Source organism: Silurus meridionalis, chromosome 4, assembly GCF_014805685.1.
Source record: "Silurus meridionalis isolate SWU-2019-XX chromosome 4, ASM1480568v1, whole genome shotgun sequence".
NCBI classification, from domain to species: domain Eukaryota; kingdom Metazoa; phylum Chordata; class Actinopteri; order Siluriformes; family Siluridae; genus Silurus; species Silurus meridionalis.
The window spans coordinates 25,460,610-25,475,950 of NC_060887.1; the positions used below are offsets into that span (position 1 = coordinate 25,460,610).

At 35.3% G+C, this 15,341-nt stretch overlaps 3 protein-coding genes across 5 annotated transcripts; 2 read left to right on the forward strand and 1 right to left on the reverse strand.

The window, feature by feature from the left end:
* Positions 1–116: 116 nt before the first annotated feature.
* On the reverse strand, positions 117–4,927 carry cnih4 (cornichon family AMPA receptor auxiliary protein 4). Its single transcript, XM_046848147.1, has 5 exons — positions 4,786–4,927; positions 4,305–4,373; positions 3,576–3,688; positions 3,337–3,477; positions 117–1,960 (listed from the first exon to the last, which is right to left on the reverse strand). Exons 1-5 carry the CDS (start codon positions 4,852–4,854, stop codon positions 1,933–1,935), a joined length of 420 nt encoding a protein of 139 aa, XP_046704103.1. The 5' UTR covers positions 4,855–4,927; the 3' UTR covers positions 117–1,932.
* Positions 4,928–5,387: 460 nt separating this feature from the next.
* On the forward strand, positions 5,388–14,736 carry LOC124385056 (fasciculation and elongation protein zeta-2-like). Of its 3 annotated transcripts, XM_046848145.1 has the most exons (10): positions 5,388–6,062; positions 6,573–6,681; positions 6,761–6,877; positions 7,717–7,828; positions 9,886–10,151; positions 11,375–11,455; positions 11,621–11,696; positions 12,229–12,294; positions 12,427–12,435; positions 13,660–14,736. In XM_046848145.1, the coding sequence occupies exons 1-9, from the start codon at positions 5,758–5,760 to the stop codon at positions 12,432–12,434; spliced, it is 1,140 nt and encodes a 379-aa protein (XP_046704101.1). In that variant the 5' UTR covers positions 5,388–5,757; the 3' UTR covers position 12,435; positions 13,660–14,736. The 3 variants fall into 3 exon arrangements, with proteins under 3 accessions (XP_046704101.1, XP_046704100.1, XP_046704102.1); XM_046848144.1 differs by lacking the exon at positions 12,427–12,435; XM_046848146.1 differs by lacking the exons at positions 11,375–11,455; positions 12,427–12,435 and having other exon boundaries at positions 5,392–6,062.
* Positions 8,296–9,770, forward strand: LOC124385058 (fasciculation and elongation protein zeta-2-like). Its single transcript, XM_046848149.1, has 3 exons — positions 8,296–8,398; positions 8,478–8,594; positions 9,434–9,770. The coding sequence occupies exons 1-3, from the start codon at positions 8,327–8,329 to the stop codon at positions 9,659–9,661; spliced, it is 417 nt and encodes a 138-aa protein (XP_046704105.1). The 5' UTR covers positions 8,296–8,326; the 3' UTR covers positions 9,662–9,770.
* Positions 14,737–15,341: the final 605 nt, after the last annotated feature.

The following is a 15,341-nucleotide window of genomic DNA, read 5'->3' on the forward strand; positions in this document are numbered from 1 at the left end:
AGGAGGGGTTTTATAATTAAAGTGCATACTTTTGGATTAGGAAAAAAAAAATTGTTTTTTGTTTATTCCCATGCAGGTTTCATCTGTTGCATTTTGGAAAAGACAGTGTCACAATATAAAATGGCAAAAGAATATTTATGTTCATAATCAGATTTCCCAGTTATCATAAAGCGTACCAGATACAATCATCCATGAAATTAACAATATCGACTTACAGTGCTGGAACATATAATACATTTTTTACAATCAGTCCTAAATCATTTTTGATGAACACTACAGTTAGGAATAGGCTTGTGTAGACATTACAACTAATGATTCTTTGATGGACTGACATGCTAACATGCCAAATGAAGAGCAGTCTTGACTTTGTTTTAAGGATAATTGCACAAATCAAGTTAATGTGAGAAAGTTAGTGTACTAACAGCCAGCCCATCTACGTATATCTGGCAACGTGGATGTGTCATTTATAATAAGCCTCTATTATAGCAAGTATGTGTCATCTGAATTGCAATGAAAGGTAAAAGACTCCCAAACTGACCCCAAACCCACTGCCGCATATGTTCCTATTTTTAAGAAGTCTTGAACCTACTTTAGAAAATATAATCATGTAGCAAAGAATCTAACCTGACTGAATTAGTATTAAAGAAAATTCTTTGAAATTACATGATGGACTAAAAACTAAAGAAGAAGAAAAAAAAAAAAACACCTCAGTACAAACTATCCAGACTGAGGCATACAGTAATTAATTACTTTTAACTGTAAATATGACCCAAAGAACATTGCATGTGATTATTCCTGAGCAAGAGGGCAATTTCTGTGATTGAAACACCTATGAGTGGACGTTTGCGAACTGGTGCGTACACATAGATCAGGGCAATGTCCAGGAGATCTGGCCAGCAAGAAGAAACCAAACTGTTTTGCATCATGTTCTGCATGACATACAGTAATAGCACAGGGAATTTCTGCTGTTAAGCAAATCCCAAAAGGATAAAGGTAATCAATGTAAAGCAGATAAAACAGCATGCATGAAACAAATGTGACCAGAAATGAGAAGCTAAAGTTATATCCTAGTTGTGACCACTGGCATCATCAAAATATACTGGGACCAAAAGCCTATTAATAAAGTACTGCATCAGTTCCCAGCTTCTTACCCCTGAGCATAGTGTTTTTCATTCTAACTTTAATCATTATAAAGCAACATGTGGGAATGGCTTGAACCCAACAAACTGCAGCTTGATGGATGAACTGATTGTTAAAATGAAAACCAGAAGGCACAGAGGTAACCGTGGTACCCAAAAACATTGGAATAATACTTGTAAAAAAAAAAAAAAAAAAAAAGAAGCACAAAACATCTACATAAATCTGAACTGAAAAACATGTTCTTACTGAAACCCAAAACATGCTAAGTTGGTTAATTAATAATGTGCTTAATACAATTCTCAATCATTCTCAGTAAAAACGAACTGAAAGACAATAAAAATTTAAACACAGCGCATATTCCAAAGTACAATAAAGACGTCCATCGGGAAGACAGGTGGACGCGTTTACAATGACGGCACGCTTAAGCCGAGAATGTGGAGACATGGCGTGCTGACGAGCTGTAAGCTTATCAGTTGCTTGGATGAGTCAGTGAGATTGTCATGTTGATTCAGCCCTGAGAAGCAGCGCATGGTGTGAGCAGCGCTACGGCTGTAGAGCCTTTTTGCACAAATGCCTAAATGATGTAACTACACAAAGGTTTACTTCAATGCGAATACACAAGCGCAAGTCTATATTTTAGAATGGAATGGATTACGTGATGTATCTGATGGAGTGTCTTTTTTTTTTTTTTTTTTTTTTGGATTGGCATTAGCTGGGAGTGATGACCATATTCACATCTTAAAATGGATAGTTTGATGGTTCTGCAGTTGAGGTTCTTGCATCTCTGCAGCATCAATCATTGATCAGTGCCAGGATCATGCTGGAAGTGAAATCAGAGACAGAGTCAGTGTGTTAGTGAGTATGACTGTATCCAGGGAAGGGGCAAAATGGGCAGAGGTTAAACCAAGAGGTAACTGGTACAGAAACCCTAAACAGAGAGCAGCATCCAGTTACCAGATAGTTGCTGTTTAACTTTGCATTTGAAAAATAAACCATGCCTACTGGCTGGCATTGAACTAATTTTATAGAAACAAAGGCTTATTCTTCATTCATATCATCCATCCATCCATCCATCCATCCATCCAGTGGGGCAAAAACATATTTAGTCAGCCACCAATTGGGCACGTTCTCCCACTTAAAAATATGAGTGAGGCCTGTAATGTTCATCATAGGTACACTTCAACTATGAGACGAAATGAGAAAGAAAAAAAAATCCAGAAAAACAATTGGTGCTGACTAAATACTTTTTTGCCCCACTGTGTGTGTAATTATAATTATATTTTTATATATATATATATATATATATATATATATATATATATATATAATTAAAAATACCACACAACTTTGAAATTGTGTATATGGTATAATGAAGCACAGAGATAACAACAAAACAAAATGTACATTTTCTATTGGAGTAAATAAAGGAAGGAAGAAAGAAAGAAATGAAATGAAGTATCTGTCTCTTATTCTTGTTCAGACAAACAGGTTATGAATGTGACATGTCAAAGACCTTTAAAGTCTACAATCATTAACCTGTGTTATTTCCCGTCTTGCTCTGGGCTGCGCTGTCAGAAATCACAATAGGTGTTGGATTAAACTAGAATTTAACTAAGAATGAATTAAAATGCCTTACATACTGTTCAGAAACAGGTGTCTGCAGGTTGCATGGAAACAATGTTACAACTGAATAAAGGAAAAGTGAACACTAAGCCATCATATAAACTTGTTGCTTAGGGCGCACAGTCACCGCAAAGTTAAATGAGTTGGCAGAAAATGACACCAGACATGAACAAGCCATAAAAAAACCCACAAAGCACCTCATTGCTACATTATATGTTACACTACGTGAGAAAATCTATTGATCTGTACTAATGAACCTGATTAGCAAATTAGATCCCCATTATGTTTGTTACCTTTTTAATTCAGTCAATTGGGACTAGGCAGCACACTACAGTGCTCTCTTGCCTGGTGGGCTAGCGAGATTGTTTTATTTGACCACCCACAAAAGATGCACAACATTCGAGAAATACTTATAGACAAATATTTGGACACCTGACAATCACATCCACTTCATCAAACCGAAAATAGAAAACAATACTTTAATGAATGTTTTGTGTATGTAAAGACATGTTTCCTTTCACTTCCCAATAAACGTGCAAGATTTTATAGACAATTATTATTAATTTTTTTTACCTGTATAAGTAGATGAAAAAGCAGAGTAGGTGGAAACCTAATTTGATCATGGCCTCCTTCATATGGGTCTTTAACTGTCCTCTGTTGTGGATCTCCGTGGGGTCGAACACTCCCATGTTACCCATAGGAACCTTCAAATATCTTAAACAAGAACACCACATGTACGGTTTATTTTTGTGTGCAAGTATTCCGTTTGCGATGTTTCCAAAACGCACTCTTCTGTCGGTCAGACAGCTCACCTGTAAACGTTCCACGATGCCACAGGTATGTTGAGGAGAAAGATAAACCAGTGCATGGAGACTAGCATTAGCAGTGTGGCCAGAGCTTGGCCGATTAGTTCTGGGATGACCCACTACAGAGAGGGGAAAAGAGAAAAAAAAGATTAGTCATGTTATTAGGTATCAGTATATAAAGTACACATTAACACAGGCAGCTGGTTGTTTTTTGCTTCAGCTGTTGAAAAAGTACCACAGGATCGAAACTACACGTTAATCAGATTCAGGTTTATTGGCCAAGTGTGTTGACACACTCTCGAAGTGACTCTCGAAATTACAAACATAAATAAAACCTATACATGACAAAACAGACAAGACAAAAACAGACTATACAGACAATATGAGACAGTATAGACAGTGTGGGTAATAAATAGGGATACAGATCAGTAATGTACATAAAAAAGGATCCTTCAAAAATGTGAATATTGAAATACAAGTGCACTTTCCTCCTCCCAGTGTCAGTGACTCTAAACATCACAGCTGAAGACTAAACCTGAGCAAAACCTTTCATCTAATGCTTTGGATCAGGTTGAGGAAGCATATAAACTTGTGCAGAGCCAACATGTAAGCCAGCACAAAGCAACACTGACTGAAAGGTGAATAATGCACGGTGTATTGTTGAATTCAAGCATCTAAGGGTGGGACAATGCATTCACTCTCCTGTGTGTAATGGAAAACCTCCTGAATACCTACTTTGTTCAGCTTTGAACAGCAAGCTCTGGCATTAATGTAGTCACATTCAAGATCAGACAGAGTGATTATCTGCATATAAAGTTGAGGTCACTTAACACTTATCGTTACATGGATGGAATAAAAGACAGTCAATTTTATTAGGACTCTGGTCATTCAAAACCCCGCCAAGTCTCAGAATCAGTTCATTCACACAGCACCAAAAGACATAAATACAATCTGCCATACAAATATAAATATCACTGTACTCTAGGGATAGAATAGGAAGCAACATAGCTGAATACAGATTAACAGGAACATGATTCATACTAAAAGACCTGGAGATATAACGCTTTCCAAAATCTCTCTTTCAACGCCGCTGCGTGTGTGAAGCGCCTCAGCGCTGTGCAGGCGACTACAAAACAGCTAAGCAACAGCTAAACTTGCAATCAATTTACAATCAGCGATGAATCAACCCTGCGGTAAAGTGCGCTGAAAAGGATACGAAGTACACAGACAAGAAAATCAACGCGCAGCAGTCGACAAGCGACAGAATAAACACAGCGGCTTCCATTTTCAACTTCCCAACCCCGCGCCTACTTCCGGGTAAGAGTTCTCCTTCCTTTCAGCCTTCTTCTTCGTGCTTTCACTGCACTACTGCCACCTAGTGACTATAATCAATAACTGCTCTGTTCGAAATGCAGGCAGACATTTTATTTAACAAAAGAAGCCCCCCGCCATTCATATATATATATATATATATATATATATATATATATATATATATATATATATATATATATATCATACATAACTTCTAGTTTTGTAACCACCTCGAAAAGAAAATAATCAGCTCCTCCTTATAATTTCTCCATATATCTATTCATATAATGCTTGTTTAGCCCTATACTTGCTTAGCTATTTGCGGTTGTTTAATATATAAATTTCGGTATTTGTTTTTCACCCCATTGTGATGGAATTAACAGACCACCAAATTATAACAGCAATATAATACCCACTGCAGACAGAACACAAAAAACAGCCATCCATTAATATTTATTAGCAAAAATAAATAAATAAATACATTTCTATTATTTGGTGTCATTTGATTAGCGCGTTATATATTCACAAGCGGAGTTTAAACGAGGAACCACGCACCTAGCGGTGATAAGTGGCTACTGCAGGGACGTTGTATTGTGAACCGATAAGCACTAGAAATAAAAAAAAAGTGTTTATTAATTTTATATATATTTTTATTAATTAATTAATTTATTTTTAAACAACAAAATTATTGCTTGCAAACTTAATGCTGTGGCGTGCAAAATTAATATCCATTATCCTGACAATTGCAGGGTAATAGATATGTGTGTGTGAGCGTGCGTGTTGGGGAGGTTGGGTCACAGGATGCTGTGTGATTGTGTGTGTGTGAATTCCTGTGCTGGATGAATAGGACGATGAATAGTGCTGCTCTGCAGGGATGATGGCGGCGCCTGGAGCGCAACAACAACAGCAGCAGCAGCAGCAGATGGTACTAAAGCCTGAGCTGCAAGAGGAGCAGCAGCCGGAGGTTCTCCAGCTGAAGGTGGACGCGGTAACGGAGCTCCTGCACGTTTCTGATCTCGATGAAAACAGCGGAGACAGACTGGGTTTCGGATGCGTGCAGGACCTGGCCGCTGACTTCGACGAGAAGTTGAACGCGTTCTTTGGACATTTCGACGCTGAACCCGAACTCACAGATGACGTCAGTCCTCTGAGAGAGGACACTGTTTTGAAAAACGATGAGTAAGTGAAGGAGTGAGGCTTATTGTGCCCGAGAAACCATGTGACCCAATATAAGACCAGAAAAAGAACCGAACAACCTGCCTTATGTTACCTTTATTTATTCATTCATTTATTTCAATCAGAAATATACTTAAAGCCTTGTGTAATCTAAAAAAATGTTCCAGCACGCGAGTATTTGCACCAGGAGCTACTCTAGTTCAGTGTAAAGATGGTCACGTGACTTCCATAGTGAGTTAAAGTGGTTGCTAAAAAAAAAAAGAATTATTATGCATATTTATATTCGTGTACACACATATATATATATATATATATATATATATATATATATATATATATGTGCCCTGCATTATTTATATATATATATATATATATATATATATATATATATATATATATATATATATATACAATATGGACACAAAATGTGGATTCTTAAATCATTTAAAGATCTGTAGTTTTTTTCCTAGTATTGAAACCAACACTATAGTGGATATCCTCCTTCTGTTGTAGAATCTGGAATGCTTTGATTGATAACTATGGACAGGTCATGCCAGTAGACTGGAGTCAGTCTCGTACTCGCTCACTTCACCTCCCCGTGCTGAACGTTGAGGACAAGCCAGTAAGTAGAACGCTCATTTCTCGCTCAGCTCCCCTACTCAAAGCCTAAAGTGTTTGTAAAACTTCTCTTGTTGTTTCAGAGTGAGGATGATGTGAATCTGGAGGAGTCTGATGATGAAGAGCTGAGGGAACAGATGGATATGCATTCCATCATTGTGCCCTGCATTAATGATGAGCCTTTTCTCACCGCTGAGCAGGTGCTGCTACTATTTGTGATGTGCTTTTACTAATCATCCATTCAAACACTTGATTTCTGTTCTATTTCACATTATGCATTAGACACTCCAGTTAGCAAGAATTACGCTCATAGATATTAGAATTTCGCTCATAGATAAAGAAACTCATTATGGGATAGCGTTTGTATTTGATTTCTTAAAATGTTTAGGCATTATGTTGATTCATTCAATGTTGATTAGTTTCTAACATATGAGCTGTAACATTTTGTGACCACAGACTCTGGATTTTTCAGCCAAAATTATGATCATGATCTTACCTTTGCATACAACAATATAAGCGAATTTACCTGTTTCTAGCTTCTCAAGAAGTTTCAGGATTGCATTAGCGTCTTTCTTATGATTTGAAATTAAGACAACATTTAAGGCATTTTTATTGCCCTAGTTTGCAATGATGTAGTATAGAGCAGTAATGATTTGTAATCCTTTTATCTGGTGTCACCTAGAAGATGGTTGGTCTTTCTTATTAAGATTTCGTCCCCAAATAAAGAAAATAGAATTGAATTAAATTTTAAATGCCATTTTAATTTTTTTCCCCCTCCTGACATCATTATGTAGTTATATAGATATTACACAGTGATAATAGTATGATTATTTTAGGGCTGTCAATCAATTAAAAAATGTAATCAAAATCAATCACATGATTGTCATAAGTCACTCGTGATTAATTTGAACAGTTCTAGATTATTTATGTAATGTTTATTATCATAATTATATCATGTAATTCTATTATACTGTTGAACCATCACACCGGATTTGCTGCAGATTTATGCATATTCATGAGGCCACTCTATGATTTGCAGGTGATTGAGGAGATAGAGGAGATGATGCAGGACTCTATGGACATGCAAGCAGAGCAGAACCCTCTTCAGACAGATCTAATTCACAGATCCACAAGTCACAGCTTTGAGGAGAGTAAGTGCCAGAACACAGGTCTAATAATGGTTTTATCTGACATTTATTCTGTGAGCATATCAATAATGGTAATGCTTTGGTCTGTTAAGTATGTTTTACTGTTGTTACCTGACTAACATGCAGATGTTTTTAATCAACGATGTAAAAAAGTGTCTCACTGACTGATATATAAAGATCTCAACTTCTTTGATTTCTGTTTGCACAAATTTCACATTAATTTCCTGGGACTTATGTATATATATATATATATATATATATATATATATATATATATATATATATATATATATATATATATATATATATATATATATATATATATATATATATATATATATATATATATATATATATATATACAATATGGACACAAAATGTGGATTCTTAAATCATTTAAAGATCTGTAGTTTTTTCCTAGTATTGAAACCAACACTATAGTGGATATCCTCCTTCTGTTGTAGAATCTGGAATGCTTTGATTGATAACTATGGACAGGTCATGCCAGTAGACTGGAGTCAGTCTCGTACTCGCTCACTTCACCTCCCCGTGCTGAACGTTGAGGACAAGCCAGTAAGTAGAACGCTCATTTCTCGCTCAGCTCCCCTACTCAAAGCCTAAAGTGTTTGTAAAACTTCTCTTGTTGTTTCAGAGTGAGGATGATGTGAATCTGGAGGAGTCTGATGATGAAGAGCTGAGGGAACAGATGGATATGCATTCCATCATTGTGCCCTGCATTAATGATGAGCCTTTTCTCACCGCTGAGCAGGTGCTGCTACTATTTGTGATGTGCTTTTACTAATCATCCATTCAAACACTTGATTTCTGTTCTATTTCACATTATGCATTAGACACTCCAGTTAGCAAGAATTACGCTCATAGATATTAGAATTTCGCTCATAGATAAAGAAACTCATTATGGGATAGCGTTTGTATTTGATTTCTTAAAATGTTTAGGCATTATGTTGATTCATTCAATGTTGATTAGTTTCTAACATATGAGCTGTAACATTTTGTGACCACAGACTCTGGATTTTTCAGCCAAAATTATGATCATGATCTTACCTTTGCATACAACAATATAAGCGAATTTACCTGTTTCTAGCTTCTCAAGAAGTTTCAGGATTGCATTAGCGTCTTTCTTATGATTTGAAATTAAGACAACATTTAAGGCATTTTTATTGCCCTAGTTTGCAATGATGTAGTATAGAGCAGTAATGATTTGTAATCCTTTTATCTGGTGTCACCTAGAAGATGGTTGGTCTTTCTTATTAAGATTTCGTCCCCAAATAAAGAAAATAGAATTGAATTAAATTTTAAATGCCATTTTAATTTTTTTCCCCCTCCTGACATCATTATGTAGTTATATAGATATTACACAGTGATAATAGTATGATTATTTTAGGGCTGTCAATCAATTAAAAAATGTAATCAAAATCAATCACATGATTGTCATAAGTCACTCGTGATTAATTTGAACAGTTCTAGATTATTTATGTAATGTTTATTATCATAATTATATCATGTAATTCTATTATACTGTTGAACCATCACACCGGATTTGCTGCAGATTTATGCATATTCATGAGGCCACTCTATGATTTGCAGGTGATTGAGGAGATAGAGGAGATGATGCAGGACTCTATGGACATGCAAGCAGAGCAGAACCCTCTTCAGACAGATCTAATTCACAGATCCACAAGTCACAGCTTTGAGGAGAGTAAGTGCCAGAACACAGGTCTAATAATGGTTTTATCTGACATTTATTCTGTGAGCATATCAATAATGGTAATGCTTTGGTCTGTTAAGTATGTTTTACTGTTGTTACCTGACTAACATGCAGATGTTTTTAATCAACGATGTAAAAAAGTGTCTCACTGACTGATATATAAAGATCTCAACTTCTTTGATTTCTGTTTGCACAAATTTCACATTAATTTCCTGGGACTTATGTATATATATATATATATATATATATATATATATATATATATATATATATATATATATATATATATATATAATTTTATTAGTTTATTTATATATTAGTATATTTGCAGGAGTAAGGAAACTCAGTGTTGTAGAGCTGAATGAGTTATTGGAGCAGTTGGAGATGGCGATCCGCCGCCATTCTGAAGAGCTCATCCGGCAACTGGCTCATAGAGACGAGCTCGACTTTGAGAAGGAAGTGATGAACAGTTTCATCTCTGTGCTGATAGAGGTACAGAACCTCCAGAAGGAGCACAAAGAGCTCATGAGAAAGAAGAGGAAAGTGAAGAGTGGAGTCAGAGAGCAGAATGGCAGACTGCAGAGATTACCTGCAAGTGTGAGTTAACACTGAGACTTTCTATGCATGACAGAAAGAGTTCAGCTACAACTGTGCATGTGCAGAGAGAGATCATTGATTCATCTGTATACTAACATTGATGAGTGGTATTCAGTATTTTAGCTTAAAAATCCTTTTTTAAGCAAAATATTTAAAAGAAATATAAAATAGTATATAGAATATAGAAAATTGGCCAGATGGACGATTGTTTTTTATGCAATATACACAGTTTCATTAATTTTGTTTAACTGTGTTATTGGTATGAAATAAGGATTAGTTAATTTTTTTAGAACATCAACTTGACTCATACATTTATAAATACATTTTTAATTTAATCTGGCTTGAGTTGAATTTAACATTCTATTTGAATTTGAAAACTAATGAAACCTGCATAACTACTGGTAGATGAGACTGGAAAATGGTTCAGTTTTCCACTTGATAAATCTTTTAAGACCTTAACAACTATAATTTGAATCAAATTCATCAGTAGTTTGATAAAAAAAAAAGGCTATTATTATTCTTAAATATCAACCATAACTTCTGAACCTAAAATTGTACTAAATATAGTTGAGTGGCTGCACAGTTTACCTGTTACAGCTCTGCTTTCATTTTTTTCCATGGCTCTGCTTATGTACATGTACAACTATGTACGTCCAGATACATTTATTTTAATTTAGATTCAAAACCACCTGTTTAACAGAAGCCTGAAAAGAAAGAAAGAGCATTAAATGTCACATACTGTATAAAAGAACACCTAAGTACACATACTAGTTTGTTGAATTCCAGTAAAAATTACCCAAATGTATTTGACATTTACCTCAGCACTTTAGGATGCTTAATGTATTTTATTTTGAAATGTACTTCAGCTATCGTTATTAAGCAAAAAGTGAGAAGCGAAATCTAATCTGACCATGCAGCTGCTTTTAAATCTTTTAAAATGTGTAACCTGAACCTGTTTGTTTCACAGAACCTTTTTTTTTATCTTGTCACATTGGCTATCATGTGTTGTGATGCAACGTATATATGAACAGACTCTATACAAAAACTTGTATACTCGTTTTTGTATATAACATTTTAGAAATGTACAGGAATTTACATCCTTAACTGATAATTATCCTGCATTCAAACATGGCTACTATTATTATTCCGCATAGCTGGATAGATTTCTGCATCTCTTTTCTTTTTACTTTCTCTGCATTTCTGTACCTGTTCTGGTGTTTCAGCGCTTCAGCATGGAGAGTATCTCTGCTGCTTTCCATAATGGCTTTCGGCAAACTTTCGGGAATATGGGAGGGGAGAAACAGGTGCCTGTGGCCTTATACTTCTTTTCCACTCTGTCCTTTACTGTGTTGAACATCAGCTTAAACTTGCATAGTTGACATTTAATCATGCAACGTGTCCATCTCTAGGAACACCAAAACCGCTGCTATTATTTATCTTCTCACCAGTGTTTTAATTTCTTTTTATAGTACCTCACTACAGTCATTCCTTATGAGAAGAAAGATGTGCCTCCATCAGTTGAAGATCTTCAGGTTCTCACAAAAAGTGCGTATGGTGACATTTAAGTGCTTAACCATTTATTTATACCTATAAAAGAAGACAAGTGGTTATGTTTGTATTGAATTTATTATTATTATTTTTTTTTTTATGAGACAACTTTTGATTTTCGACATCCACTGTTGTGTATTTTGCTGTGGAGAGAATGAACACAGCAAAATACTTCTCTGTGCATGTGTCTCTAGCATTTTGTTTTCAGCATCTGATTTAAATATGCCTAGTCATCAGGTTTTCTAAAAAACCTAACAAATCCCAAAAAATCTATAAAAGTCTTCGATAACGCCTTTTTTCTTTTTTTTGAGCTAATGTCTCTAGCACTCAATGAGTGGACAAAACATTAAATGCAGTTATCATTTTATACATAATTCAATTTCATTCTGCAGAGGATATGTTAACTGTCTTTGTTGCAGTGTTTTTGTGCTCAGCTCCACATCTGGACCACCGTAAAGGTTAATGATGATATTAATATGAAAACAAAAAAAATTGTAAAGCATTTCTACCTCATCACTTTTCTCAACAGTTCTTCAAGCCATGAGGGACGACAGTGACAAAGTGCCCAGCCTTTTAACAGAATATATTCTTAAAGGTAATGCCTTCCTTTATATTTGAATATAATGATATAATAAATGTAATATAAAACATTTCATAGTTGCTGTATAACTGAGCCAAGCTCTTTCATCTCTTTCTGGTCTGTCATTACTATCTCATGTGTGAGCAGTGGCCTGAGGTTTGTAAATTATTATAAAGTATTCCCTAAACACATTGCCCTCTGCTGGCAAATCACATTATTACACATACGGCAGCTTGTTCTGTTGTGGTGCTGGTTTCTCTTAAAACCCAAGACCGCAGCTACTTTCTCACCTCTCATCTCTCATCTCTCACCTTTAACCCGAACATACCCAGCTATTGAGGTTTTCCTTAACCTTCTTAATTACTTTTTTTTTACTGTAATGGCCTTTCCTTGTCCTTTTCCCAATCAGCACATATTAGCACTTGTAACACCTCTCTGTCCTCCACTTGTTCATACTCCTCTCCCTGTCATCTGTCCATTACTGTAAAAAGTGCCACTGATCTTCAGGTGGAATTTAAAATTCAGGTCCAATTGTCCCTTAGCTGGTACAGTCAAAGAATACCTTTATTTAGTGGAACATAACTAAAAATTATTGAAGGTATTGTTAATGTCCACTTGGATTAAAAAAACATGAACTATGTTTATATCAAAACGTTTCTGATGTGCTTGATGACTAATCCTGGCTAGTGCTTTATAGTACCAGGTATAGTTGTTTGCCATGCTGATGTCACAGCTCAGTTACAGTCGCTTAAATGTGAGGATTCATTGTTAGCTACTTCAAAACAGCAATATAATTTTTCTTCACCGACTAATTTATAGCAATATTTAACCTCATACATAAAGAACATCCAATGTAGATTGTGTATGACAACATACACTGGACTCAATGATCCATAATGCAGTGCAGGCGTATGACACAGCAGAAACATGGCTCAGATAGTTACTAAGCTAAAAGATGACAAGCATGATGGTGTTGACCGCAGGATTAGCATGCATGCTATGGAAATCGAGCTGTCTGAGCAGAGTTTTCAGATGAGGCTCTGAGAGAACTGAACAAACTAAAGCACAGAAGTACATTATTGTATTACTTACTTTGTGTAAAGATAAAGACTATTGTTACCTCAATTATTAGCAGAGATTTAAAATGCATTGTGGGTAACATTGTGGGTAAGAAATTTCTTTTTATATAAATTTTGGATGCCACAGTAGATAATGTTAATTGTGTCGATTAACATGAAAGTATTTCAGGATGGATTTTTCAGCACAATATTTTATTCTGCCTGCTACCTGAAAAAAAAAAAGTTTTTTGTGTTTCAGACAGAATTTGGTGTCATAAACAGTCAGCTCAGTGATTGACCAATAACTTTATCTCTTTCACAGTGCTTTGCCCTTTCTAATTGGGGAGGTGAAGAATTGTTTTGATAAAAGACTGAATTTCCACAACTTGGACCATTTCCAGATGGATGTTGTTACTGTGAATACATTTCTACATTACTTGCCTGCGTTTACACCGCTGCATAATGCAGTTTCCTTTTATTTTGTTCTGTCTCTTAAATGTGTACAAGTATCAAATGATAATACTTCCATTTGTCATATGTTCACTGAGGCAATGCTTTATCATTTTACTGAATTACTAAATCTCTCGCTATGCTCCAGGATGTAGCATGGAGTATTTATCTCAAACAAAGTATGTTTTTCAATGAAAGTGCTCTTATAACCACCCCTTGCAACAAAAGCACGTTCCGTCTCAGTCCTGATTTATGAACAGTGCATACAGAATGAATCTCTGAGCTCTGTGTGCGCGTGTGTGCGTGTGTTTGAAACTAAATGGATGTGTTGTCCTAAGGGGTGTTTTAGTTCCAATCCTAAGGGTTGAATAGTTTTTATGTAAGTCTTTTATGCTGTTCTCAAATGACATGTTCATTCTGAGAAAAAGGATTGAATTAATGCAAACTACATTTCAAACTATTTAGGCAGCTGTTAATATTAGTATGAGACTTATTAGGATCTTAAAGTCAAACTGAATGAATTATTGTGTGGTGACACTTCTGGTTCTTAAATTTTCTCCTATAACTAAAAACATGGCACTATTTTATCTGGCTACTCTAATTTGCCTCTAAATATTAATGTGTGTGTGCATGGGGCCTCTGATGACTGGTGTCCTGTACAGGGTGTATTCTAATACCCAGTGTTTCCAGGATTGCTATTGACCATGATCAAATGCTTACTGAAGATAAATGAATGAATGGTGTTAGCTGAATTACTCTTATAATTCTCACTGCATTTGAATCAATGCTGTTTGGAATGCAGTTTGTGATATATTCAATTTTTTTTTTACTGTTTGCTAACTAATTTTGGTGATTATTATTATTGCTGTGCAAGACGTACCATTAATTTATGTTTCCTGACTTAATATGGTTTTTATAAAAAAAATAAAAATATATTCTGCCTTAATCACTAAGGAGTATTCTGTTGATCATTTACAGTTATTTCTTCTTTGCCTTTACAATTTTGCTTTGATTGGATTTTGAGTCAGAAAGAAACAAAAATTGTAGAGACTCACATGAGAAACACTGGCAATTAAGGTACTCTATTCAGCTTGACTGGCTTTGTGCCTGTGATTATTTGGACTCACTGTATAGGAAGCTTGTAGTATTTTGACTTCTTTTTCCCTTCAGGTGTTTTTTTTATCACTTCTCTATTTTATGATGGACAATGGTTTAAGTGTTTTTCTAACATTTTCATTTATTCCCTCTTTACTTTTTCTCATTTTATTAATCCATATCCTATTTTCAACATTTCAGTTATTTTTTGCTGAGCTCTAAATGTGAGTCGTTTTGTAAACGCCCTTGTGTTAAGAACACTTTGGAATGTAGCTGCAATCTAGACCCCTTTGCTGATTTATGATACTCCCGAGTAATTTGAAGGTCTGGCATTCCCTCCAAGTATGATTATATTAAACAGAGGTTAAGCTTTCTTTTTTGCTACTCCCCAAAACATGTACTGGTGGGGATACTGTATGTTCCGTTCTAAATACTGCCTAGGAAATCATTATGGAGTAT

What these genes read in the sequence shown, in the direction of transcription:
- cnih4 (XM_046848147.1), bottom strand. Translation starts at nt 4,854, where the DNA reads ATGGAAGCCGCTGTGTTTATTCTGTCGCTTGTCGACTGCTGCGCGTTG. An exon ending in GCTGTTCAAAGCTGAACAAA is followed by an intron (nt 3,689 to 4,304) that starts GTAGGTATTCAG and finishes CCCTCTCTGTAG; the next exon opens with TGGGTCATCCCAGAACTAAT. An exon ending in GCATCGTGGAACGTTTACAG is followed by an intron (nt 3,478 to 3,575) that starts GTGAGCTGTCTG and finishes TTCTTGTTTAAG; the next exon opens with ATATTTGAAGGTTCCTATGG.
- LOC124385056 (XM_046848144.1), top strand. Translation starts at nt 5,758, where the DNA reads ATGATGGCGGCGCCTGGAGCGCAACAACAACAGCAGCAGCAGCAGCAG. An exon ending in ACTGTTTTGAAAAACGATGA is followed by an intron (nt 6,063 to 6,572) that starts GTAAGTGAAGGA and finishes CTTCTGTTGTAG; the next exon opens with AATCTGGAATGCTTTGATTG. An exon ending in CTTTTCTCACCGCTGAGCAG is followed by an intron (nt 6,878 to 7,716) that starts GTGCTGCTACTA and finishes TATGATTTGCAG; the next exon opens with GTGATTGAGGAGATAGAGGA.
- LOC124385058 (XM_046848149.1), top strand. Translation starts at nt 8,327, where the DNA reads ATGCCAGTAGACTGGAGTCAGTCTCGTACTCGCTCACTTCACCTCCCC. An exon ending in TGAACGTTGAGGACAAGCCA is followed by an intron (nt 8,399 to 8,477) that starts GTAAGTAGAACG and finishes TTGTTGTTTCAG; the next exon opens with AGTGAGGATGATGTGAATCT. An exon ending in CTTTTCTCACCGCTGAGCAG is followed by an intron (nt 8,595 to 9,433) that starts GTGCTGCTACTA and finishes TATGATTTGCAG; the next exon opens with GTGATTGAGGAGATAGAGGA.